The sequence below is a fragment of the Elephas maximus genome, chromosome 19 (genome assembly GCF_024166365.1).
Source record: "Elephas maximus indicus isolate mEleMax1 chromosome 19, mEleMax1 primary haplotype, whole genome shotgun sequence".
Lineage (NCBI taxonomy): Eukaryota > Metazoa > Chordata > Mammalia > Proboscidea > Elephantidae > Elephas > Elephas maximus.
This window is the reverse complement of record NC_064837.1, coordinates 63554658-63581858: the sequence shown is the minus strand read 5'-3', so window position 1 is coordinate 63581858 and position 27201 is coordinate 63554658. Positions and strand designations below refer to the sequence as shown.

Here is a 27201-nt window from a genome sequence, read left to right as displayed (position 1 = left end):
ACTCTGTAGAATGCACACAGTGAAAGCATCCACCCCACAGCGTTGTTGGATGGAAAAAAGATGCTGCAATGAGCTCTGCACAGCACCTGGCACCAAACAGGCACCCAAGTGTTAGCTGGGCTCAAGGGTGGCGTGGGCGGCTGTGGTGGGGCCTCTCTTACTTGGTTCAAGTTCAGAATTTGTATGTAGTGTACGGCACCATAAATGGATTTAGAACATTTATTTACTGCTATTGAGTTCCTACTATTTGTCAGACCGTGCCAGAAATGGCAGCTACAAGACTTCTGCTCTCACCAAATCACTGCAAGGGAGCTATAATTATCCCCACTTTACAGTCTGGACAAATGAGGCACCAATAAATTAGACAGCTTGTTCCAGGACACACCCCTATTTAAGAGGTGAGGGTCAGGAAGACAAATGATCAGACCAGAGCAGTATTGTTTGGGGGGAACAGTGGTAATGAGGTGGGAGGGGAGGCCCTGAGGGTGGCGAGCTGATAGAGCAATCTCTAAACCAGGAGAAAAACAGGACTGATAAGAACAGAGCAGCGGGCAGGCTTTCCCAGAAAGTAAAACACATCTCACTGATAATACAACAGAAGGATTTTATTTATCTTTATTGTGCTTTAGGTTAAAGTTTACAGAGCAAATTAGTTTCTCATTAAACAATTAATACATATTGTTTTGTGACACTGATTGCCAACCCTGCGATGTGTCAACCCTCTCCCCTTCTCTACCCTGGCAAATGCTTTTATTTTTAATAGTGAAATATTTTAAAGCGTTATTAAAAAATGTACTTTTCCCAGCAGACTTGGTATCTCGGCTGTGCATACTCAGGTTGAGAGTAAGGCAGGCAGCAGCAGGTGCTCCACCGAACACACTGCATGCGCCCCCAACGGGACCTCCGCCCTAAGCCTTCTCAGGGACGCCAGCAGCCCGGGTGTCACCACGTCTCTTCCCAGGGACGGACAGGAAGGTGCTGTGGAGCGCTTGTGTGGACAGGTACAAGGAATGTCTGTGCACGCGGCTGGGAGACTTGTGGCTTACCTGGGGAAGCTCCTGCCGGCGCCACAGAGGAGGTGCAGCAGGATTTTAAGACAGAGACTAGAGGAGACTGTTTCCAATGGTAAATCAGGCTAAAGGCTTTCTTGCCCTCTGTCATGGACTGAATTATGTATCCCCCCAAAATGTGTATCAACTTCGTTAGGCCATGATTCCCAGTACTGTGTGACTGTCCTCCACTTTGTGATTGTACTTTTACGTGAAAGAGGATTAGGGTGGGATTGTAAGGCCCTTACCAGGCCACATCTCTGATCCAAGGAAAGGGAGTTTCCCTGGGGTGTGGCCTGCACCACCTTTTATCGCTCAAAAGATAAAAGGGGAAGCCAGCAGAGAGAGGGACCTCATACCACCAAGAAGGAAGCACCAGGAGCAGACCACGTCCTTTGGATCCGGGGTTCCTGCCAGAGAAGCTCCTAGTCCAGGAGAAGATTGACAAGAAGGACCTTCCTCCAGAGCCCATAGAGAAAGCCTTCCCCTGGAGCTGAGACCCTAAATTTAGACTTCTAGTCTACTAGACTGTGAGAAAATAAACTTCTCTTTGTTGAAGCCATCCACCTGTGGTATTTCTTTCTAATGGCACTAGATGACTAAAACACCGTCTTTTCCCCTTGGCTTTGTGAAGGGACGCGGGGTGACTCCAGCCTTATTCTTGAAGCCCACTGGCTTCTGCAGGCAGCAAAATTCCCACTCGTCTACACCCAGTTTGGAAAGAGCCTCTAGTCGTTCTATAGAAAGCCTTTAATCAGCCAGGTCATGCACGTGATTGGGTGTATTTGCATGTATGAATAATGAAAGTATCCTCATAAGGCAAGTTTGCATCAATAGAGCAAACTGGAGCTGTGAGGTTTATTCCTTGATCATGCTGAGTTTGTCTGGATCTGAATCTAGGAAAAGAACCAATCAGTTATAAACTCATCTCAACAACTCACTTCAACGATTTTGAACATTATAAAGATCCTTAAAGGACTTGTTAAACCTTTGGACTTGGACCTGAAGCCACTCCTGGTGGTCACCTTTCATCCAAATAACAGATTGACTTGGAAAGAAACGCTATCACCAGTGAGTACTGTTCTCCCATAAATAACCAACTGTATGGACACCAAACAGTCAACATCCACCCTAAAACACAGATAAGATAAGGAGGGGCAGGGAAGCTAGATCAATGGAAACAGAACAAATGGAATGGAAATAAAGACAATGCTCACACACTGAAAATGTAACCAATGTCAGGGAACAAGCTGTACAAAAATTGTTAAAAGAGAACGAATTTACAAAACTTTCACCTAAAATACAATAAAATGTAAAAAACAAAATCTTAAAAAAAAAACAAAAAAAACTTGATAAAAAGCTCTTCAATTATTTTCGCAACCACAGGACAGCCATGAGCAGATAAGAAAACCTTTCCCTCCTTGCTTTGGGGACATTACCCAGTTACTTCAGAATCTGGAGATGTTTTAGAAGGCTCCTAAAACTCAGCCACAACATTTTGGTGGAGAATCAGTTCTCAGCATCTAACTGAAAGAAATCAGCTAAATTATCCTGCCCTTTCCTGCTACATTCCACGATCCCATGGGGGCTACAAGGTACCGAAATGTGTATTTCTCCAAAAACTTCTCCCTGCCCAACTGATAGAGCATTTGATTTCCTACTGATCGTAGCTGAGATGGGAGGAATCAGGACATCTTGTAGGATACCTAGAGCCTTGGATGATGAAAATTAAAAAAAGTGTCAAGGGAAGAGAAGTGGTGAGGGGGAATGATTTCCTCACAGGCTCTTCTCTGGAAAGGGCAGCAAAGGGTAGAATTAGCTAGGGGGTCCTGGGTCGTTCAGGGGGCCACACAGGGCACTAAGGTACTGGAGACAAGTCAAGAAAGGCTTCTCCTATTTAAAACTGTCTCCTAACCCAGAAGGTGTTGAGAGCAGCGACCCCCAGTTTTTTTTCTATTACTCCATAGCCCTTGAAGAGCCTGAGGTATCATTACTGTAGGGCAGGGTTTGCCAGTTCTTTGTTTGTAAAGGGCCATACGGTTTCTGTCACAACTACTCAACTCTGCCATTGTAGTGTGAATGCAGCCACAGTTAATACCTAAATGAATAAGCAGGCCTGCATTCCAATAAAACTTTATTTACAAAAACAGGCAGTGGGCTGGATTTGGCCTTCAGGCCTTGGCACTTTGCTGCCCTTGCTCAAGAGAAAGGGAAAGGAAGGAGCAACAAGGAAGAGTGCCCAGGTGTCTCTCTTACAGGGCATTTACAGAGAATGGGCACAAAGTCCTTCCAAAAGGAAAAGGGACAGCTGCTGAGGTTTCCACGAAGTCCTCAGTACTATTAAACTAAAATAACCAAATGCAGTACTCCTTCCCTCAGCCATGACTTTTTCCTTAGGTAGAATTCCAGTATATAGGGATATACTTCTGAAAATGTTTTCCTTAACCGTGAGAATCTGTTGCAGAATTAAATTACTCCCACTGGGCATAATTAGAGAGAGAGAACGGGGGACTGGGACTAGAAAGTGTAGACAAAGCAGGAGGTGCAACAAAATTCAAGTTTTGGGAAGATAAAAGGAAGTTATGCATGAGTAAATAAATCTTGGCTTTGGGATGGCACTCCTGTTTTTTTGCAGGTCTGAAGGAGCTGCGCCATAAAAAGGGCTGGACTCGTGTCTTCTGGCATGAGGCTGCCACAGGCAAAGCTAAGACTATGTAACTGAGCCCGTGTGTTGAGAAGAGGTTGGAGAAACGGTTATCTATCTATGCTGTCTAGGCTAGGTTAAAGTTCCTGTTTCAAGTGTCTAATTTACTCTCTGCCTCAGGCACCAAAGTAGAAGTCATAAAATTTGAAAGATACCAAATATTTTGATGGGGCCAAGAGACACAGAATTTACAGGGATTTGTAAGTATTTCAGAAACCCTGGTGGCGTAGTGGTTAAGTGCTAACCAAAGGGTCGGCAGTTTGAATCCGCCAGGCGCTCTTTGGAAACTCTATGGGGCAGTTTTACTCTGTCCTATAGGGTCGCTATGAGTCGGAATTGACCCGACAGTGCTGGGTTTGCTGTTTGGGTTTCTAAGTATTTCACCGAAATTCTTTTGAGGAGGGATAAGAGTCGGACTCTGAAGTTTCCAGGAAGAGATAACAAATACAAACTATATGTTCACTATCTCTTACATTCACTTAAGATCTATAAATGGTGATTCATATTCTGCTTAGTGTGCAATTTCACGTCCATCAGCTTAAGGAATATTTGTAAGGGTTTTTCATAGGCTCACATGCAACTCTTATCCCATCCTTACTCCGTCCTCGGGCTTCTGTGCCTCATCCCTGTCAAGACCTGGTCAAGGACCCAAGAAAGCCTAACCATCCCCAAGGGGAAGGCCTGATACGTACTAATTTCCTACCAATTCAAGACCATGTCATATCAGTATATCTGCAATCTAGTGTTAGATGAACGGTGCAAAACCAAAGTTTAGAGGACAATTTTGAGGAAAAAGATTTAAAAGTCAGGTATCTGTTTTTACCGAGAATTGAGAGACAGTTATGTAAAAATTTTAATGGTGAACCTAGTCATCTTTGGGTCTCCTTGAATAACATCAGCCTTTACGATTAAATAAAATGGAAGCTTTTCCAGTAATTCTCAGTTGCTTTTGAGAGCAGGCCAAAGAAACAGCCAGACAGAACCAGATCTGTCCACATAAAAAATCTACTTCCTACAGAACCATTTCAGATTCCAATAATTTTATTCTTTTCTCTCCTCTCCCTGTCCCAATACAATTTTAAGCTGTTTGTGACTGTCTCCGCCGCACCCTCCTGGGGGGTCCACAGTTTTAAGTGGCGTCCCGGTCAGCACGACTTACGCCAGCGTGGCAGCTCTTTGGACAGAGAGAGACAGAGGTCAGGCTCCACGAGGCCATTTCTAGTAACTGCTTCTAGCTCTTGCCTCTACAGATCGTTCTGCTACGCTTTGGTTTTGTAAGCTTAGAATGAAAAGTCTTAGGCATAATGAGAAGTTTCTACTTCACTTTCCTGACTTTCAATTTAAAGATGTAAAAAATAACTGGGTCTAAAACAACACGATTGCTTTCAATCCGTTGACACTTAAGGCCTTTTCCCTGTGGGGACGGTGACCTGGGTCGGGCCTCTCCACTTATGCAGGGCAACTCCTCTCTGTCAACCATGACCAGGTGCAGGCCACGAGAGAGCGGCGAGGCCATACCACTCGGCATCTGGAGGTTGCTGCTGGATCTGCCCTTCCTTGTCATGAAGTGCAGGATGAGCCAGAAAATACAAATGGAGTCAAATCTTGACTTTTTAGAAGTCTCATCCAGTTTGTGAATTATAGGGTCACTATGAGTCGGAATCAACTCGACGGCAATGGGTTTTTACTGGAAACCCTGGTGGTGTAGTGGTTAAGTACTTTGGCTGCTAACAAAGAGGTCCGCACTTCGAGTCTGTCAGACGCTCCTGGGAAACTCTATGGGGCAGTTCTGCTCTGTTCTATAGGGTCACTATGAGTCGGAATTGACTTGACGGCAGTGGGTTTGGTTTCAGTTTTTTAGTGCTCTTGGTTATCTAATTGTACTTTCACACCAAAGTTTTCACATGAAAATGTCTGGGCTTTTTTGATACCCTGATAAGGATATAAGGAGCCCTGGTGGTGCAGTGGTTAAAGCACTCGGCTGCTAACTGAAACATCAATGATTCAAAGCCACTGGCTGCTCCACAGGAGAAAGATGTGACAGTCTGCTTCCATAAATATTACAGCCTTGGAAACCCTACCGGGCAGTTCTCCTCTGTCCTATAGGGTTGCTGTGAGTTGGAATCGACTCTATGGCAATGGGTTTGGCTAAGGAAAAACTTTCATAACATCACACTTTAAAAGTTAAAATGAACAAAAGTTACCTGGGCCTAAAAGAGAAATAAAATCCAGGCATTTTCCTTGTGGTAAGTCTTGGAGCAAGCAGAAACTTACAAGGAAAAGGGTTTTTTTTTTTTTTTAATGTTAAGAGTAGATGAGGCCTTACACACATTGATGAGTGGCAGCTCTAGTCTGTTTCTCCTCCTCTCTTTGGGGTACAATAGAGCTGTTTGGTTTTGATTCTAAAAAGGGGTTCTTAGGCAGGAGTTAAAAAATCACCAAGGGGACGAGCCCTGATCTTCTAGCAGGGAAACAGCTTTAACCATAAAACACACGACAACCAGATCTCCAGTGACACCGTAAAATGGAGCACCAAGAGTAACTATGTAAATTTGAGTCAAGCTTATAAAGGCCATTATAACCAAAACCTCTAATAAGAAACCCCAGGGCTCCAGGCAATAGCTCATTCACTGGGGCATGCCAGGCACTGCAAAACTGTAAAATAAAAAGCCATCCAGAGAATCCCTTGGAGGTCCCTATAAGGGGACATGACCTGTAATTTAGGCTAAAAATACAGAAAGGCTTACTCAGATGCCTGAAGCTCCAGCTACAACAGAGGACGAGGTATCCTGTAAAGAGCACCGTGATGCCACCGACGGCGCTCCCCTTGAAGGTGCTGCTGTACCTGGTCCACCCTGTTTAAAAAGAAACGCATTTGTTACAGTGACCCGTAACCTAGGGGCCACCACCTGTGAACTACACACGTCATCCCAGTTAGCTCGGGTGACGGCACTGTAATTCAAAGAGCGGACATAGTTAGAACACGTAATATAAGGATCTGGAAAATATCTCAGAATCTAGACTAAGCCACCATGTATATGTATATATTTTAAACAAATGAAAAGGTTAAAATCCAGAAGATCTTAACTTTAGTAAAATTCAAATTACTCTTGTTTTTTGGGAACTTGGCTAAAATGTTTAGTGGAGAGGAGACTGATATGGTTGGTTAACTTGAGGGTCTGGGTGGCTTGGGAATAAGGCATCTCAACGTGGGCAAGGCAGAGACGGGGAAGGTTGGCAGAGAGAGGCAGGGGACAGGAATTAAGAAATGAAAGCTGTTCAATAAACAGTAGCTATTATATTATTATATTATCTTTGGTACCTTCCATTATGTCAAACTCCAAGACAAAAACAGACGACTTTTTTTTCTCTCTCTCTTTTCTTTAGCCTTACTCTAACAGTCATGGCTGAAATAAGAGAATTTTCTCCAAATGCTTAGAACCAGCAATAGAACACAACAGTCAACAGTTCCAGCCTCACCTTTCTGTAGAGCTCCCAAGAGCCTCATTAGAGAGAAGCTGGCGGTTGTAAGCCTGGTCAGGGGTTCCAAGATCCTTCTATCAGTCGAACGTCTTTCCAACAAAGGAACTACGGTTCCAAACAGAAGTCACTGTGATGGTTCGTGTCAATTCATCCCCTCCCCCAACAGTTCTGTGCTAAAGGTTTCCAGGGCTAGGCCTCAGGAAAAGGCGGATCAACGAGGTTTACTTTGGACTGCAGGTGAGCTCTAAGTGCTGAAAGTCAAAGCAATCAATTCCTGGTTAGATAAATGTTCCCTGAAGCCTGAGGGAGTCCCTGGGGATGAGGAATGATACATATTCTTGATGTGATGAATATACCGAATCCATGAATATACTGGTCCATCTACATGCTTAAAGAAGCCCTGGTGGTGCAGTGGTTAAAGCGCTTGGCTGCTAACCAAAGGGTCGGTGGTTCGAATCCACCAGCCGCTCCACAGGAGAAAGATGTGGCAGTTTGCTTCCATAAAGATTTGCAGCTTTGGAAACCCTATGGGGCAGTTCTACTCTGTCCTATATGGTCACTGTGAGTCAGAATGCACTCAACAGCACCAGGTTTGGGGTTTCTGGGTACATGCTTAATGAGATGACTTGTTTATATCTTCTGTCATCTGCTAACCGTTTTAGTAAAAAACACGACTTTCTACTACTAAAGTACTAACTACTGCCATGAGTTTTCGATTATGGTGTTGGTGAAGAATACTGAATATACCACAGGCTGCCAGATGAACGAACAAATCTGTCTTGGAAGGAGTACTTCCAGAATGTTCCTTAGAAGGGAGGATGGCAAGACTTCGCTGCACAATATTTTGGACATGTTATCAGGAGGGACCAGTCCCTGGGAAAGGACATCATCCTTGGTGAAGCAGAGGATCAGCGAAAAAGAGGAAGGCCCTCAACAAGATAGGTCGACACAGTGGTGGCAACAATGGGCTCAAACGCAGCAACGATCGTGAGAATGGAGCAGGAGCAAGTAGTATTTGTTCTGTTGTACACAGGGTCACTATGAGTCAAAACCGATTCAACGGCACCTAACGAGAACAACAACACTGCTACACGTTATTACATCTACAGTCAACATGTTTGTTGATGTTCCTGGGTGCCGCTGAGCTGATTCCGACTTACGGTGACCCGCAGAATTGACCAATGGGGTTTTCTAAGCAGATCGCCAGGTCTTTCTCTGGTGGAGCTGCTGGGTGGGTTTGAACTGCCTACCTTTCAGTTAGCAGCCAAGCAGCCATCGTGCCACCAGGGCTCCTTACTTGTCTATTATCCCATCACTATTGTTGTTGCTGTCACTATGAGTGACTGGCGAACATTTCTTATTTATGTTTAATAAATGAATAACTGAAACAGAACCGGGAAGAAAGGCTTATGCTACTTATTCACATTTTCCCTACACTACTTTTCTCCATGTTTGATGACAGGCAGATATTCTCTATTACTGCTGGTTCACCAGCTCAACGGAATAAAGGATAAATTAAGCAAACATTTATGACAGGTTTTAGCAGGTGTGGGAAAAGTTGCTGTGGGTGTAAAAAATACCACTCAAATTATCACCATTATGTTAAATAACAAAAGAACCATGCTGGCTTCCAAGAAATCACACAGAAGATGATTCTCTTGCAAGCAGGTGAGAATACCAAACAAGCACGACGTAACTCATTTATCTCGGGAAAAATCTGTAGAAAAAAATGGGGAGAAACAACTCTGTGAAGACTGCAATTGTACAGCCACGTTCTCAGCAATGTCGGGAACCATGGGGCTCCCAGGCCAGTGGCTTCTTCTCTAGTCAGTTGAGCCTGTTTATATCCAGCTATACCCAAAAAACCCAAACCCAGTGCTGGGTTCAGCCAAACCTGTCAGTCAGACCCTGGGCAGGGATCATCTAAGCAGCCCGTGGCCTACAGGCGGCCAGCTCAATACCCACAGAAGTCCTGTTACTGCTTTGTTCAATGTCTTCTTGCCTGCTGCCCGGGCACTCTGGGTTCTCATCCATATCCCTTACAGCCTGGCTGGGTTCCTACTCTTGGGCTCAGTATCTGTGGGCCCAGGGCTGCCAGCACACTGCCACAGCCTCTGCCGCCTCAACTCCTAGATATTGCCTTTCACTGGCCAGCGTTAACGCCCTCAGGTTTCAAACCCAACTTCCAGTTAAGCCTACAGTAACCAATGGCTCCACTCTCTATACAATGGCTGAGAATCCTCACACAGTGCCTATACTTCTAAAAGGTTCTGTCCATCCCCCAGCACAGTCTGAATCCCAGCCGTAAGACTCATCCCTCACGTCCTCGGCTGCAAGTTACTCACACGCTCTTTTTTCTCTGACTGCTGCCTTCAGCTGTGCTCTGGTCTCTAAAACGCGCCCTTCCTGAACTCCCCTGGCTAACTGCAGACCCACCCTAGCTTGTTACATCCCTGTTCCAAGTTCTGCTCCTAGCTTTCTGAGCCCCTTGCCCAGAATGCACCCCATGACACTGCCAGAGTATGGTGTGTGGATCACAGAGACATATAGAGAAATCGCAAACACCTCTGCCTCTAGTGACGGTGTGTTTTCCACAACACGGTTTAATGAAAAAGGATTCAACTAGACTTCAGAGACCAGGTTCTACAAGTTTTTCAGGTGCAAATCTATTCTGAGTTTCTTCAGGTCTTCCGTCAAAATGTATCTGAAAACACCAAAGAACGTTACACTTCTACGTTGTATGATACAGAACTGCCAAACCAATCCAAGTATTAGTTACAGAACTGTCAACAATGAAAGGACACGAAACAGTTTCTTGGCACTATTCTGAGGAAACTTTATCTCACAGGACTGAATGCTATTTTAGCTATGCTCCTAGAAAACCTAAAAAAATCCAGTTTCCTGGTGAGGGGAACGAACAAACTTTAAATGTTCTAACCAGATAGTCCCATAACCAACGATGGGTGTGAGCAGGACAAAGTGAGGATCCCTGAAGGGACGGTTCCTAATTGGAACTTCCATCCTACCCACTTGTTAACCTTTCCTGGTCATTAACAAGGAGCATTTAAGATGCTTCGGAAGAGGGTGATTCACAATCAAGGTGAGTTTCCATGTCCTGTCTCCTCCTCCAAGTCCTACTTCTTACCGAATACTCTCACGTCTTAGGGCTCAATCTCTGGTTTTGTTAAGATGCTCTGACACCCTGTTCTTGGGTCCTAACCTCGGGCCTCTTTTTTCTAGCACATGGACTTCTAGGCCTTTCCTGCCACATCCTGGATGCCTGGTCCTTGACCTACACCAGCTCAGCTCCGGAAACTCTGGTCCACCCCCTGCCCTGACCAGCTGTAACCCTGTCCTGCTCCCAGCTCCAAAACAGCTGCTGCGTTTACCTTCTTTGTGCCGCTAAATTCCTAAGTGTTGCTGGAATCTACTTACTGCACAATCTGGTCCAGACTGAACTCTGAACAAAGCACTTACTCTACTTAGGCAGATTTTGAAGCCTTTATGCTACTTTCGAGTCTGCATGGCTTGAGTATCCACCCAATTTCTACTGGACATGCCTCTTTTCAATGGAGAAACTCAACTGCTTTCAATATTCCTAGTCCGCCCCAGTCCAACCTCAAGCTCTTGATGGAAGGAAAGGAAGAGTAAGAAACCACTGCTACTGACTCTGGGGCAAGAAGTAGTGTTTTCAGAACAATTCTAAGTCCAGTGCATTGGATTACCTTGGAAAAAAGCTAAATTAGCGAAAGCATTAGTATCCTGAACCTTATTTATCCAAAAGGCACAGAGTATTCTGAGTGGGCAGATGAGCCCTTGAGACTCAGCTTGTTTACCTTGTGAGAGACTTTCCCCCTTGGGACTGATGAGCTGAGGCTTCTGGGCCACTGCATTCCAATATTGAGGTTTCCCTGGCAACATTCCAAGTCCAAGATAACCAGGGTAGAGCTCTGGAAACCACTCCAGCCCCATGGAGCTGGGAAAGGCTTTTCTGTCCACAGCATCAACACGATTGGTGAAGGGAGTTTTACAAGTGTGATGCCAGGTTGGATTTAAAGGCCACTGGTGTCCAGGGTGTAATGCTTGGCACTGACGGGCAGATCTAGGCTCCAGAGATGCTTGTTCCTTACCCTCCATTAATGTCTGTACACCAGCGAAGTGGTTATGACTGCAGGCTTTGGCTTTCTCTTCTGGAAGAAATTTTATAGCCAGAGAGGTAAGACTCTGGTTACCTGACTGCGATACGGAAAGGAGCTCATTACAAGTTGTCCCCCTTGGAGTGGACAGATTTAAACTTGGACCGTTATCCTGAGATTTCTTCTCCGTGAGTAAATTAGCACTACCAGAATTCTTCTGAGAGGCGTGGCTCCTGGGGGGCCAGTCGTGCGTCTCTCTCACAGACAGGCGTTTCTCCACATTGCCTCTGCTCCCATGTGCCTCTGTTCCGAGGTGATGTCCGTTTGCCCTCACGCCATACACAACCTCCTCACTCTCCTCGACTCGGATTTTACCTAACGGGCCAACTCTTGGGCCTAAAATGAGTGACTCTCTGTTCTTTTCCTGAGTCTTAGAGTTTCTTACGTCACTGACAACCTCTGACAGGTGATCCCTGGCCTTGGGGTCTCTCTCATTGCTTGGCAATGATGCTCCTACTGTATTGTTGAGATTCGTGGGAGAACTATAATAATCAATAGGCACATCTAAAGATTCTACTAGAAGCTCCTGCCTTGGGAGATTAATTTTGTCCAATTTCAGATTAGCAGAAGGGGTTTGTATGTCCCTAAGTAAGCCTGAAGAATATCTTCTATCTTGATTTGATGAAGAGGGTTCCATTGGGCCAAGCAGTAAAGATGCTCCTGTTTCTGAAGGATTACTTCTACTGTCCTGCGATTTTGGCAAATCTTTGGCAAGTTCTCTTTTAGGAGAGGTGTTCTCTGATGCATGAAACTGAGCCTTAGTCTCTCCCTGCAAAGTAATTTTTGGTCCAATATTTTTTAACATTTTGGGGTCGAGCTGAATTTGATTCTTGTTGTATTTATCTGTCTTTTTATTATTTGCTTTTTTCAAACCTAGCAGTGGAAGGGACTTAACTGTCCCTTTTGGCTTGTTTCTTATCAACTTAGTAGTTTCTTCCTCACTCTCTCTCTCTAGGTTGGTCTCTTTAGCTTTAATTAAGTCTTTGAGTTGCTCCTTCCTTTTGTTATCGTGAGAGGGTGTAGCTGGCTTGGACTGACAACCTTTTTGGTCAGCAGGTATGGTTGCTCCTATCATCTTACAGTATGGCAAGTGGGATTTTAACCGTTTAAATGACTTCTTACAATAGGGGCACACTTCCATTCTGGGTGGGATGTCACTCATCCTCTTCCTAAAAAAAGGCAAATGTGAGACTGTGAGGAGCACATAATTTGTCAGTTAAGAATCTGGTATTTTATCTACATGTGGTTATCTTTTCCATTCATTTGGGACAGAGCAGCTTAAAGGACATTTTAAAGATTTATCAGGATCCCGTCTTTTTCTTACAGAGGTAGAAAACAGAAGGCATAGTTTAATTTTAACGTAAATATTCCTGGTCTACCTATGCTCTGCACTTTACATTTCTTAAAGTTTTCTTGGAATCAGTCAGTGACAAAAGACAAAGAAAGTTTTCAACAACCTTAAGGAAGACGTCATAAGGCCAAAAGACATAAGACGAGTAAGTTAGTGGTTAGAGAAAAAGATATTCAAAATACCAGTCAGAATAAAATGTTGACTATTTAAGACACGGCAAGTCAACTAAATGTCACAAGTTTAAAGAAGCTTATAAAAACCCTTTGACAAGCACAAATGTGCTCACTCCTTCTCTCTTGTGCACGCGTGCACACACAAATCCTTGAACGCATCTTTCAAGGACAAAATGGTCAAAGATAAAAAACTCAGGTCAGGATTTGAAGTCTGTTGATTTAGACCAGCAGTTTTAAAAAGTGGTAATGGGGAGGATCCATGGGGGTACAAGAATATTAGAAGTTCCATTTATATTATTTTAAAATAAGAAATGAAGCTCTACTCGTATTTAACATGTTGATAATATCAAAACCCATTGCCATTGGGTCGATTCTGACTCATAGCGACCTTGTAAGACAGAGCAGAACTGCCCCATAGCATTTCCAAGGGGTGGCTGGTGGATTCAAACTGCCAACCTTTTGGTTAGCAGCTGAGCTCTTAATCAGTACTCCACCAGGGCTCTGGATTAGATAGAGATACACACACACACACACACACACACACACACACACACAATGACTGTACAGTGTACAAATGAGGAGTCCTGAGGCACAGTGGTTAAGCACTTGCCTGCTAACTGAAAGGTTGGTGGTACACACCCACCAGCCGCTCTACAGAAGAAAGATGTGGCAGTCTGCTTGCATAAAGATTACAGCCTTGGAAACCGGACAGAGCAGTTCTAACTCTGTCCTATAGAACTGCTACAGTCAGAATGGACTCAGTGGTAGTGGGTTTGGATTTTGGGTTTTTATAGTATACAAATAATATATCCATAGGGGAGGGGACAGTCCCTAATTTTTTACTGATGGTCTGGACAACAGTGGATTGTTGGCAAATTTGTTCAGTTTGATATCTTTGTGATATTTATGCAACATATTGTTTGTACCTCTTCATTCTTCTCTAAAGTCTGGAGAAGGAAACGTTTAATTCCCAAGCTCAGTTGAAAGTTTTTTTGTTTTTACAGCTCTTATTTTTTCTACAAAGTCCCAGAGAGCAGGGATTGTGTCTATCCTTGAGCTCAGCTGTGTTCTCAAATCCTAGCACTGAGTCTGGCATATAATATTTATTGGATGAATTCTTTCTCTAGGCAAAGCATGTAAAATATTTTAATTATAACATACTGTGAGTGTAAATATCTTCTGACTACTAAATAGGCCAAAAAATCAAGACTTCGAAACCACTTACAAAATAGACGCGATCCTGGTTAAATCACTTATCAAAGCAACCAACACTTTATTCTCCAGAAAGTCAGGCAAAAGAAAGCTATGTTTTCCGCCAAAAGACTTTACAGAGTAACTGTGCTTACTCTTTTTGGAAGAATCCGTCTGATAACATGATGAAAGTTACTTATAAAAATACACACCCCTGAATCTCGTCCATGGGCTTGGAACTAATAACTTTAGAAGAAAGAGGCTTGAAATCTCTGTTACACGTTTCTCCATGTAGAGTACTCCACCCCACGCTTAAATCCAGGGGAAAGCTCCCAACACTTACCTGGTAATGTCTTAACGTGAGTGCCGAAGTGCTCTCTTGCCCGGTCTCCTCCGGGAGGATGCTATTTGGCAGTTGTTTCTCTCGGTTCCCCACACTTCACGATCACCGTTCCCGAGTTTGGCAGAAAGAGACTCTATTTTAACGTCGGCCTGTGTAAGACACAATCAGAGAAGTAACTTGACAGCGCGCGCGCGCGCACAGGCGCACGCACAGCGCATAAATATAACATGATATCGAATCAACTACAAATAACTGGGTTGTCTGCATAGTAGTGCCCCTGCAGTATTCCGCAAAGCGCAGAGTTAAGAGTTGCCCGGCCTTCAAGGCACAGGGCCGATCTCCTAGCTTATCTTTGCCACCGCCTCCTGCGATCTCGAGCAGATTTTCCTCCTCTCAGCCGCATTAACTTGCCTGCCCTCCTCGCTCCCCGACTGTTTCTGAAAGTTGTACCGCTGTTTCCTGCAGGATGGACGGAGCCGGTCAGGGGCCGGCTAGGGCGCCGAGGCTAGGGCGCCGACGGGGCTCGTTCCCTGCGGCTCCGGGAAGCCCCTCCGTCTGGCTCCGGGGCCCAGTCTGCTCCTCTCTCGCCTCAGGACACTCTCCCCCAGGCCTCCTTTGAGACTCACCCCAGAGCTGCGTCCTCAACTCAAAAATATTTAAAACTCCAGGAACCTCCAGCGACAAACCCCTTAGGATAACCCCACCAGACCCTTTCCAACCCCTCGTCCCGGGACCAGCAGCAGGCTGTCTCCACAACTGCCTGATCGTTCTCAGCTCTATTTTTAAAAAGTTACCTCACAGGACTTAATTCAAATGTTTGTGTCACTTGATGACGACGTAATTTAATTTAAAGCGGGCTTGACTTTTCATACTGTTCTCCTAAGCTACGAACAGGCGAAAGCTCGGGCCAGCTCTAACGAGGTCCACTCTCCCAGAAGCCCCCAGTCGCTCCTCCCCCTCCGAGCCCGCCTCTTCCCGTAGGCGGGCTTACCGGTCGGCGCGGCCAGGCTCGCGCCACTGCGCAGTCGCGAGTGGGCGGGACCACGGCGGCTGCGACATGGGGGGGCGCGGAGGAGACGCCGGAAGTAGCGGTGGTACGGGTCCGACCGAGGGGTACTCACCGCCGGCAGCATCCACCAGAGCGGCGGCTAGAGCTAAGGCCCGAGGGGGTGGGCGTGGCAGCCGCCGAAACACAACATCCACTGTCCCCTCTTGTGGCGGAGCGGCGCCCGGTCGCTTCCCTCCACCAACTGCCATGAGCGAGCGCCTCCGCCCCAGGTGAGAGAGACCCGCTTCCTTCCCAGCCTCTAGCCTGGTAATCCGGGGACGGAGCCGAGGGGGCGCGCGAAGCGGGGGTCCCAGCGAGCATGTACCCCGCGGGTCTCCATGTGGGGGTGCTCCGCGGTCCGGTGGAGGAGGGGTGAGGGATGCGCGAGTGATCGGATATCTGGTCCCTGTGGCCGGCTGGAGAAGTGAGTCTCCAGAGTCCAGGTCGTCCCGCTGTATATTTTTATCGTCTCTTTTCCCATTTGGAACGAAGTCTGGTCGGTCCCGGAAGAGAGTGGCCCTGAAGAGCCCCCTGTCCTAAATTTAGGAGGGTGGGGGGATGGGAGAAATGGCTGATCTTGGTGAAGGAGCCCTTAAGTCGCCTGTGAGGGGACGGGGCGGCGTGCAGGCGTCTCCCCAAGGTCAGAAAGAAGGATTGGGCTTAACCCAGCAGCAGGGAAGCACAGGTTAGACCGAAGAACTTGTGTCCTGGAAGCTTGTGAGCACGGAGGGCTAGTAACCAAAGTGGGTCGTGGAGTCTCTCTTGGCTTTAGCGTTAACAACAGGCTGGATTCTAAACTGTTAGGACGCGGAGCCGTTTGGCTCCGGAGGCGGGAGACAGGGTAATATCCGGATGCACTACTCTTTCGTCGAGCCTGGCCTCGGGACGTTGCTCTTAACCTAGGGGATTTATGTTTGACGGGTACGGAGTAGCGGCTGGGGCAAGCTGGGATTTATTTCCCCGCCCCTCTTATTTTCCTCCGGAAGAAGGTGGGGTGGAGAAAGTTGGGATTGGGTACGCCAGAGTGAAGAGGATCGGCTTCGTTTCAAATTAGAAACACCCCTTACGGAATTAGAAATGAAAACCTATAGGTCGACAAGGCCAACCGTTTTATTTTCTTGCTGAGGGGAGAGATTTAGAGAGACGAGTTGATTCATCTGGCTCTGTCCAAGTTCTCTGCTCTGTCCTTTATTCCGTCACAGTCTCAGTGAGGCTTAAGTGAATAAGGTTGCCCCGGTAGATTATGTTGGATCTGTGCTTTCATTGGCTCTGAATGTAATTGGCAGTCTTTCCACGAGGACCCTGCTCTGGACCATGATTAATTCATGGGATTGAGATTCTGGAAGGCGCTCTGGGGTTATATGTTCCCATAGTGAGAACCCAGGGTTCCCCAACTGGCTGCACTGGATTACTTATTTGGGCCATGTAGTGAGTGGGGCATAAAACCTCTGCTTGTATAGAAAGTGGACTGAATTTGAAATTAAGGGCCCAGCTACTGACATGCTATGGGAATTAGGGACAAGACCCTTAGGAATTGTAAGCCTTATCCTACTGCCTGTTTTTGCTCTTCCCAAGCTTAGTTTGTGTTTCTGATGCTTTTTCCAGTACTGTACACGAATAACCAATATGTTTATACTGGTAGTAGATTCTTTTTATCTAGTATGCAAATAATTTGAATGTGTTTATACTGATAACTTCTTTATCTAAACGAAGGTGTTTGCTTTGGATACGCTCTTCTCACTTCCTTCTGTCTTTCCCCAGAGTCTCTTGGGGTACAGTGGGCCAGCTCTAGCTGTCTTAGTCTCTGCAGGTCACTTCACTTCTCTGGATCTGTTTCCCCAATTTAAAGATGAAGGATTGGTCTAAAATAGCGGTTTCTCAAACTGCTCCACAGTCTCTTTGTATGGCTGTAGGGGGTGGGTGTGTCGTGAGGGACCCCCTACTTTAACTGTAGCAGATTCTGTTTTAGCCTTTATACAAATTGAGGTGTTTGTTGGTATTTTTAATAAGAACAAAGGGTTTTGTTAAAGTTAGAAAACCTTTGGTTTCTGTAAGATTTTTTCTGTGCTCAGTCTCTAGGTGATGACTGGAAGATTGACGAGAGTTGAAATTACGAAGTGATGAAATCAACCATCCTTAGAAGTAACAGGTGCTAAACAGTCTGTAACTGGTAGTACAGTGGTTTAGCAGTTGGTTGCTAACCAAAAAGTTTGTGGTTCCAACTCCCCAGCCGCTCCATGGGAAAAAGATGTGGCAGTCTACTCCCATAAAGATTACAGCCTTGGAAACCGTATGGGGCAGTTCTGCTCTGCCCTAAAGGGTCACTATGAGTCAGAGTCAACCAGACGGTGTTGGGTTTCATTTTTAGATGGCTCAGAGAGAATGTCTAATCAGTTATAGGGTGTCTGCTGAAATAATAACCTGGTCTATGGCATTAATGTCAAAAGGTAGACCTGACTGATTGTATCGATGGAATTGAGGCTGAAGCTGTCATCTTGCTGATTATTAACAATATATTGAAAGAAGAATGCTTCCAGGACAGAATCTGCAGAGCCTAGAAAAAGGAGAATGAAGAAAAGCTGGACTCAATCCAGTACCATTCAAAGGAGAGGGCCACCACCAGGCCCAAGAGATGATTCCCATACTGCAAGATGGACTCTGATTATGAGACAGGGATATGTCATGTGACTTTCCCCAAGTGTCTTAGTCATCTAGTACAACTAAAACAGAGATACCACAAGTGGATGGCTTTAACAAAGAGAAGTTTATTCTCTCACAGTCCAGTAGGCTAGAAGTCCAAATTCAGGGCGGCAGCTTCAGGGGAAGGCTTTCTTTCTCTGTCGGCTCTGGACGAAGGTCCTTGTCATCAGTCTTCCTTTGGTCTCGGAGCCTTAGGTCCCAAGGACCCTGCTCCCAGTGCTGCTTTCTTGGTGGTATGAGGTCCCCACGTCTCTCTGCTCTCTTCTCTCTTTTATGTCTCAAAAAAGATTGGCTTTAGACACTACCTAATCTTGTAGACCTCATCAATATAATTGCTGCTAGTCCATTTTATTACATCATAGTGATAGGATTTACAGCACATAGGGAAATCACATCAGGTGATAAAATGGTACACAATCATACAAGGGAATCACAACCTAGCCAAGTTGACAGATATTTTGGGGGGCACAATTCAATCCATGGCACCAAGTTTTTAGTTGAAATCCTCAAGGCTAGCCCCTCATTGTTACACTTTTTTTTTTCCTTTTTACCACATAACCTCCTTGAAAGTCTCATGATAGGGGTATGTACAAATGGTTAACGCACTTTTCTACTAACCAAAAAGCTGGCAGTTCCAGTCCACCCAGAGGTGTCTCAGAAGAAAGGCTTGGCACTCTGCTTCTGAAAAATTGGCCATCGAAAACCCTATGGAGCACAGTTCTACTGTAACACACGAGGGTCCCCATGAGCCAGAGTCAGCTCCGTGACATCTGGTTTGGTTTTGGTTTTAACCTCCTTGACATTGATGTTCTGGTTACTGAAAGATATGTCCTCCATTATAAATGAAGAAGCTGGCAACACTGATTTAATATCAGGCTTATAAATTTGCTTAGCTTGACCCAGCAGCCCAAAGGACAATCAGCTGTTGGTACACTGGTAAAATAAAAATTTGGGGACCAACATACAGCTGTTGGATGAGTTTCTCTTTGGGTTGCCAACTGGCCTTCCTTCAGACATTGCTTTCTTACTGGGGCACATTCCCAGAGAATGTCTCTGGTCATATTAGCATGAAAATAACAGTCCCTTGGTTCTTGTGATAATAGCACATGCATTTAATGATTAATAGAAGCTGGTACTCATCTAGTTTTTAACCTCCAAGGACTTCAAAATAATGTTTAGGTGAGATCTAATCTCCTGGGAGAAAGGCAGGGAGCAAAAGATCTTATTTTATAAACAACTGCATGTTAGAATGAAGTACGGAAACGGCGCACCCCCTACGGGTTGATTAAAGCGTCACCAGAACCACACCCCAACTATTTCTATCAGTTCAAGCTTAAACTGGGATTCAGAACACATTAGTAAAAGCTGGACTCACTCAGAGTGCTGCGCGGTACAGGGAATTGGTGTCACGACGCCAAGGCCTTTTATTTTTAAAGTTTCTCTGGTATCCAGGCTCAACTCAGAATGTTAGGATCAAGGAAGGACCTGTCACAGTGGGCCACTCTACTCACATAGAAAGTACTGTGTGTATAACTGTGTAGAAGATGCTCTGTGCTCAAATCAAGTACCTTCCAAAAGCTGTTTTTCCCTCACTTCCCTGCCCTAGCCTTTTTTCTCCTAACTATAAAAATCTGAACCTTTGAGAGTTTTCGTTGTAATGGAGTATGCTGCTTTGTACTATGAGCCTCATAACAAGCGCTGTCCAGTAGAACTCTCTGCAGTGGTGGGAACTTTTTATATTTGCACCAGGCAGTACAGTAGCCACTAGCCACAGGTGGATAGTGCAGATAAGGAACTGAATTTTTTATTTTATTTAAATTTAAATAACCCTGTGTGGCCAGTGCCTACCTATTGGACAGTGCAGCTCTAGGCAGTTTGATTTAAAATGATGTTTGTTGTTGTTAGGTGCCATCCAGTCAATCCCGACTCATAGCAATCCTGTGACAAAACAGAACAAAACACTGCCCGGTCTTGCACCATCCTCACAGTCATTCCCATGTTTGAGCCCGTTGTTGGCAGCCACTGTGTCAGTTCATCTCGTTGGGGGTTTTCCTCTTTTTCACTGACCATCTACTTTACCAAGTGTGATGTCCTTCTCCAGGGACTGATGCCTCCTGATAATGTCCACATACGTGAAATGAAGCCTCACCATCCTTGCTTCTAAGGAGCATTCTGGCGGTACTTCTTTGAAGACAGATTCATTCATTCTTATGGTAGTCCATGGTGTATTCAGTATTTTTCATCAGCACCATAATTCAAAGGCATCAGTGCTTCTTCTGTCTTGCTTATTCATTTTTCAGTTTGAAAATACCATGGCTTGGGCCAGGCACACCTTAGCCCTTAAGGTGACATATTTACTTTTTACTACTTTAAAGAGATCTTTTGGCAGCAGATTTGCCCAGTGCAATACATCGTTTGATTTCTCTACTGCTGCTTCCGTGGGCATTGATTGTGGATCCAAGTAAAATGAAATCTTTGACAGTACTTTCTCTGTTTATCATGATGTTGCTTATTGGTCTAGTTGTGAGGGTTTTTGTTTTCTTTGTGTTGAGGTGTGATCCATACTGAAGGCTACAGTCCTTGATTTTCATCAGTGAGTACTTCAAGTCCTGTTCACTTTCAGCAAGCAAGGGTGTGACATCTGCATATCACAGGTTGTTAATGAGTGTTCCTCCAATCCTGATGCTGTGTTCTTCTTTATATAAATTTATTTGCTCAGCATACAGATAGAACAAATATGGTGAAAGGATGCGTACCTTTTCTGATTTTAAACCACTCAGGCTCCGTAGACACATCCAAACTCCCTGAGGGACTGAATTACTGAGCTGAGGGCAGTGGGGACCATGGTCTTGGAGAACATCTAGCTCAATTGGCTTAACATAATTCGTAAAGAAAATGTTGTGCATTCTACTTTAGTAAGTAGCTTCTGGGGTCTTAAAAGCTTGTGAGTGGCCTTCTAAGATAACTCCTCCACTGGTCTCACCCCATCTAGGAGCAAAGGAGAATGAAGAAAATCAAAGACACAAAGGAAACCAAAAAGAAAAAAAAAAACCTTTTGCTGTCGAGTTGATTCTGACTCATAGCGTCCCTATAGGACAGAGTAGATCTGTTCCATAGGGTTTCCAAGGAGCTCCTGGTGGATTCGAACTGCCGACCTTTTTGGTTAGCAGCTGTAGCTCTTAACCACTACACCAGAAGGGAAAGATTAGACCAAATAATTAATGGACTGCAAGTACTATAGCCTTCACCAGACTGAGTCCGGCACAACTACATAATGCCTGGTACCACCACTGACTGCTCTGACGGAGATCGCAGTAGAGGGTCCTGGACAGAGCTGGAGAAAAGTGTAAAACAAAATTCTCTCTCTCTCTCTCTCTCTCTCTCTCTCACACACACACACACACACACACACACACACACACACACACACACACACACACACGACTAGACTTACTGGTCTGCCCAAGATTGGAAAAACCCTGAGAGTGTGGCCCCCGGACACCCTTTTAGCTCAGTAATGAAGTAACTCCTGAGGTTCACCTTTCAGCCAAAGATTAGACAGGCCTGTAAAACAAAACAAGACTAAATGGTGACACACCCCAGGAGCAAGGATGAGAAGGCAGGAGTGGATGGGAAAGCTGGTAATAGGGAACCCAAGGCCCAGAAGGGGAGAGTGTCAACAAGCCATGGCGTTGGCAACCAATGTCACAAAACAGTATGTGTACTAGCTGTTTAATGAGAAGCTAATTTGTTCTGTAAACCTTCATTTAAAGTATTAAAAAAAAAACCTCAGTATCCCTTTCTTTTGTTTGAACAATGCCTCTTGGTCTGTGTACAGGCTCCTCATGAGCAAAATTAAGTGTTCTGGAATTTCCATTCTTCCCAATGTTATCCATAATTTCTTACGATCCACATAGTTGAATGCCTTTGCATAGTCAACAAAACACAGATAATCGTCTTTTTGGTATTCTCTGCTTTCAGCCAAGATCCATCTGACATCAGCAGTGATATCCATCGTTCCACATCCTCTTCTGAATCCAGCTTGAATTTCTGGCAGTTCCCTGTTAATGTACTGCTACAACTGTTTTTGAATGATCTTCAGCAAAATTTTACTTACGTGTGATATTAATAATACCGTTTGATAATTTCCACATTCTCTTGGATCACCTGTCTTTGGAATGGGCACAAATCTGGATCTCTTCCAGTCGGTTGGCCATGCAGCTGTCTTTCAAATTTCTTGGCATAGGTGAGTGAGCGCTTCCAGCATCGCATCTGTTTGTTGAAACATCTCATTTGCTATTCCATCAATTCCTAGAGCCTTGTTTTTTGCTGTTCCCTTCAGTGCCGGTTCGACTTCTTTCTTCCTTACCATTAGTTCTTGACCATATGCTACCTCTTGAAATGGTTGAACGTCAACCAGTTCTGTTTGGTACAGTGACTCTGTATAAGCCATCCATCTTCTTTTGTTGCTGCCTGTGTCATTCAGTATTTTGCCCACAGAATCCTTCAGTATTGCAACTTGAGGCTTGAGTTTTTTCATTTCTCTCAGCTTGAGAAATGCTGAGTGTGTTCTTCCCTTTTGGTTTTCTAACCCCAAGTCTTTGCGTATTTCTCTATAATACTTGAATTTGTCTTCTTGAACTGCCCTTTGAAATCTTCTGTTCAGCTTTTACGTGATGACTTCTTCCGTTTGCTTTAGTTACTGGACGTATTAGAGCAAGTTTCAGAGCCTCTTCTGACATCCATTTTGGTCTTTTCATTCTTTCCTGTCTTTTTTTAATGACCTTTTGTTTTCTTCATGTATGGTGTCCTTGATGTCATCCTATGACTCATCTGGTGTTCAGTCATTAGTGTTCAATGTGTCAAATCTATTCTTGAGATGGTCTCTAAATTCAGGTGGAATATACGCAAGGTTGTACTTTGGCACTTGTGTTTCATCAATTTTAGACTGCAGAAGTTGGTAAAAAATTTTCAGTTTCTTCATCTTTGGCCTTAGTGGACGGTGGATCAATTTGAATAATAGTCGTACGAACTGGTCTTCCTTGCGGACACATGATTATTATCGTATCATTGACAGCGTTGTACTGCAGGACAAATCTTGATTTGTTCTTTTTGATGACGAATGCGACGCCATTCCTGGTCAAGCTGTCATTCCTGGCATCGTAAACCATATCATTATCTGATTCAGAATGGTCAGTACTAGTCCGTTTCAGCTCACTAATGCCTAGGATATCTATGTTTATGCGTTCCATTTCATGTTTTGCCTTCCAGTTTTCCTAGGTTCATGTTTCATACATTCCACGTTCCCATTATTAATGGATGTTTGCAGCTGTTTCTTCTCGTTTTGAGTCGTGCCACATCAGCAAATGAAGGCCCTGAATGCTTGACTCCTCCTGTGTCATTAAGGTTGACTACTTTGAGGAGGCAGCTCTTTCCCAGTCATATTCTGAGCGCCTTCCAAACTGAGGGGCTCATCTTCTGTTACTGTATCATACAGTGTTCCACTGCTCCTCATAAGGTTTTCACTGGCCAGTTTTTTTAGAAGTAGATCGCCAGGTTCTTCTTCCTAGGTCTGTCTGAGTCTGGAGGCTCTGCTGAAACCTGTCTACCATGCGTCACCCCACTGGTATTTGAAATACCGGTAGCATAGCTTCCAGCATCACAGCAACATGCAAGCCACCACAGTACGACAAACCTGACAGACAAGTGGTGGTTAAAGTATACTTCCTTTAATATATTTCCATTTTCAACTGGAGCTTCGAAGTCCTTCTGACAGCACTCAGTTTGCATACAGTACGTACGTATTTTGTATCACATATCTGACAATAGTTGACTGAGAAATGCATACGATTTCTCTTTAAATGTGGAAATTTTAAGTACCTTGTGCTAGAATCTCTAAGTAACTGTTAAATCGTACTCCTAGCTAGTGTAGCAAGAATGACTGGGCAGTATGACCAAGAACAGCTTTTCCAGTGATTGTCCAGAAAAATAACTGAGCTTTTGTTGAATGTGGTAATTGAAGAATGAATAGAAGAATACCAAAGATCAGAGGCTACCAGGAACATGTGCTGATATTAGCAAGTGGCACCATTTGTATAAGAATTTTAAGCATAATTAGGCAGAGGCAGCCACATCTTCCCTAAATGTTGTCATAAGGAGGGGAGTAAAATTAGGCAGCGTGGAATTGTCATTTCAGGGAAGATAGCGTCGGAAAGCTTGTCATTTACCTCTTCCTGTTCTTATTTTATGCCCAGAGGCATTTAAAGTTGTCACGCTTCTTTTTAAAAATTAGTCTCATAAGCTTATATACTGTTGCTATTTTATATTTTTGTTCTTTGTGGCTTGTATAGAGCACTTCCAACCTTTAAGCTCCTGCAATATCATACCAAAAAAAAAGAACCAAACCCGTTGGTGTCGAGTCAATTCTGACTCATAATGACCCTGTAGGACAGAGTAGAACTGCCCCGTAGAGTTTTCAAGGAGCGCCTGGTGGATTCGAACTTGCCGACTTTTTGGTTAGCATGAGGTGAGTTATATTTTCTCAGGCAAGGGTACAAATTTATATATTGCCCTGTGTTTGCAGCTTGAGTGTTTACAGGTCAGTTGTTGGATTTCTTTTTTTTTTTCCTTGTGATTTGATTTCAGGAAAAGGAGAAGGAATGGCAATGAAGAGGATAACCATCTTCCCCCTCAGACCAAAAGGAGTAGTCGGAACCCTGTCTTTCAAGATTCCTGGGACACAGAGGTAGGACGTGTGGCCAGACAGGGTCTAATTCATGTGTTGCCTGAGAGAAATAATTCCGTTTCTGTTGTGCAACTAAAAGAAATTTATTCAAAGGATAAATAAATGATCTAACTCGATTGCAGTGTTTTTAACTGTATTATTATTTTTTTCTGAGCCATGGCCCTTTTGAGGAACCTGTCAGCCGTCTCCCTCAGTGAAACAGTACTTGTCTGCACGTATTCATACACAAAACCAAATCAATCCGTTTGCCGTCGAGTCCATTCTGACTCATAGCGACCCTATAGGACAGAGTAGAAGTGCTCCATAGGGTTTCCAGAGCTGTAAATTCTTACGGAACGCAGTGGCTGCAACAGTGGGCTCAAGCGTAACAACAGTTGTAAGGATGGTGCAGGACTGGGCAGTGTTTTGTTCTGTTGTGCATAGGGTCGCTGTGAGTCGGAACCGACTGGACGGCACCTAACGACAACAACAACAAATCTTTATGGACGCAGACTGCCAGATCTTTCTCCCGTGGAGTAGCTGGTGGATTCTAACTGCTGACCTTTTGGTTAGCAGCTGAGTGCTTAACCACTGCACCACTAGGGTTCCTTTGTTCATACACATATAGTCCCCAAAGTTTGTATTTGTTACAAGCGTCATGGACCTTTGAAAAACCTTTCTTAAACTCCCTTATTTTATATTTCAGAAACCAGCTTCCTTTATAATAGTTTTAAAAACCATTTGTTGTCCTGAAGACAAATAATTTTGTTGCTTCAGTTCACATAACTTTAAATGAACAACTAAGAGAAATTTTAAGTATGAAGAATATGTATGTGTTTGCAAAAACCCATTTGGAAATGTTTTTACTTTTTCATTAATGCTCTTCTAAAGAGATCTGTGGGTGAGGGGCAGGAGTTGCGGAGGTCTCCCAACATTGTCTATGAGTGTGCGTGTGTGCTGGAGAGACTTTTTCCACGCCATCATCACAAGGCTGTTCTACAGGTGGCATAGGAAGCCGGCGTTCCAGTAATGCTGCGGTTAAATCATGTACCTCACAGTTCTGGCCCTGAGCAGTGATGGGCCAGTCCTCCTAAGGCAGCAGTTGTCACCCTAACAGAAATGCCTCAGTGTCAAAGATACTTAAACTCTAGCCTCATAATTTCAACCATAATTGTGTATATCACAATTCTTGCGTAACCACGATGTACTTTAATTAATGATAGGACCTATGTCCAGTCTTATACCAGAAATCCAAAGTAACCTTCCCAAGGAGACAAAATTAGGTAATAGTCACTCAGTAACAACTAATGAACAGCTGCAGGTTAGAGTCCTTTTATGTGGAGACTTGAATTTCTATAGCTCCCTACCCCCCCTTTAAGATCTTGCTACCCTGCGTTTTTTCTTTTTTATGATCAAGAGAAAAGTAACTGAGCTTTTGTTTAAAGTGATAATTGGAGAATCCTCAGGGAAGGAAGAAAACCAAAGGTTAGAGACTCCCTTATCTAATGATAAAACTATGTAATAGTAATTGAGTTTCCGTTCTTTTGAATTACCAGACTCCTCATTAGAAAGAATTTGCAGTCAATGCCAGTATTAACTTGTGTCTGTATATAAATCTTGCTCTCTGTTGTTTACACTAATTCAGGGCTTTGAACAGTTCTGTTCTGGTTGGAACCCCTGCTGAGAATGTGCATTTCTACCAAGTTCCCAAGCCATGCTAATGCTGCTGGTTCAGGACCAATTCTGAGAGCCCCTAGTAGAAACCAAAATCAAACCAGACCTGCTGCCATGGAGTCGATTCCAACTCATAGCGACCCTCTAGGACAGAGAACTGCCCCATAGGGTTTTCAGGGAGCACCTGATGGATTCGAACTGCCATCCTTTTGGTTAGCAGCTGTAGCTCTTAACCAGTACACCCCCAGGGTTTCCACTAGTAGAATAACGGTTCTCAAAATTTATTATACATAAGAATCACCTGGGGATCTTGTTAAACTGTAGATTCTGGTTCAGTATATCTGGGATGGAAATGCAAATTATCAGCAGGGGTTTGAACTGTCAGGAACTGGTTTGAAAAAAGCCCTGCATTAATTCAAAGGTCTGTAGGTCGAACTCTTTGCATTAACTTTTTTTTCCTATATGATGCCTGAGAATAGCAATACAAATTGTCATCTTTTTTTTATTTTAAAGTTAGATATTTCTGATCCGTTTAAGTAAACAAGACTCCTTAGTAGTAGGGTTT

At 44.3% G+C, this 27201-nt stretch overlaps 2 protein-coding genes across 5 annotated transcripts in view; one reads left to right on the top strand and one right to left on the bottom strand.

Moving 5' to 3' along the window:
* Positions 1-598: 598 nt before the first annotated feature.
* Positions 599-15380, bottom strand: C19H17orf80 (chromosome 19 C17orf80 homolog). 4 transcript variants are annotated; one of them, XM_049860472.1, is made up of 6 exons: positions 15117-15250; positions 14491-14639; positions 11073-12601; positions 7234-7341; positions 6501-6608; positions 599-4927 (listed from the first exon to the last, which is right to left on the bottom strand). In XM_049860472.1, exons 3-6 carry the CDS (start codon positions 12592-12594, stop codon positions 4899-4901), a joined length of 1767 nt encoding a protein of 588 aa, XP_049716429.1. In that variant the 5' UTR covers positions 12595-12601; positions 14491-14639; positions 15117-15250; the 3' UTR covers positions 599-4898. The 4 variants fall into 4 exon arrangements, with proteins under 4 accessions (XP_049716429.1, XP_049716428.1, XP_049716427.1 ...); XM_049860471.1 differs by having other exon boundaries at positions 599-1945; positions 15117-15249; XM_049860470.1 differs by lacking the exon at positions 15117-15250 and adding an exon at positions 15285-15380 and having other exon boundaries at positions 599-6608.
* A 123-nt stretch (positions 15381-15503) lies between these two features.
* The window catches only part of FAM104A (family with sequence similarity 104 member A), a 23707-nt gene continuing 12009 nt past the window's right edge, over positions 15504-27201 (top strand). Inside the window, exons 1-2 of the mRNA XM_049859634.1 lie at positions 15504-15768; positions 24884-24983. Of these exons, the coding sequence (XP_049715591.1) occupies positions 15548-15768; positions 24884-24983 (321 nt within the window). The 5' untranslated portion in view covers positions 15504-15547. The remainder of the gene's footprint in view (positions 15769-24883; positions 24984-27201) is intronic.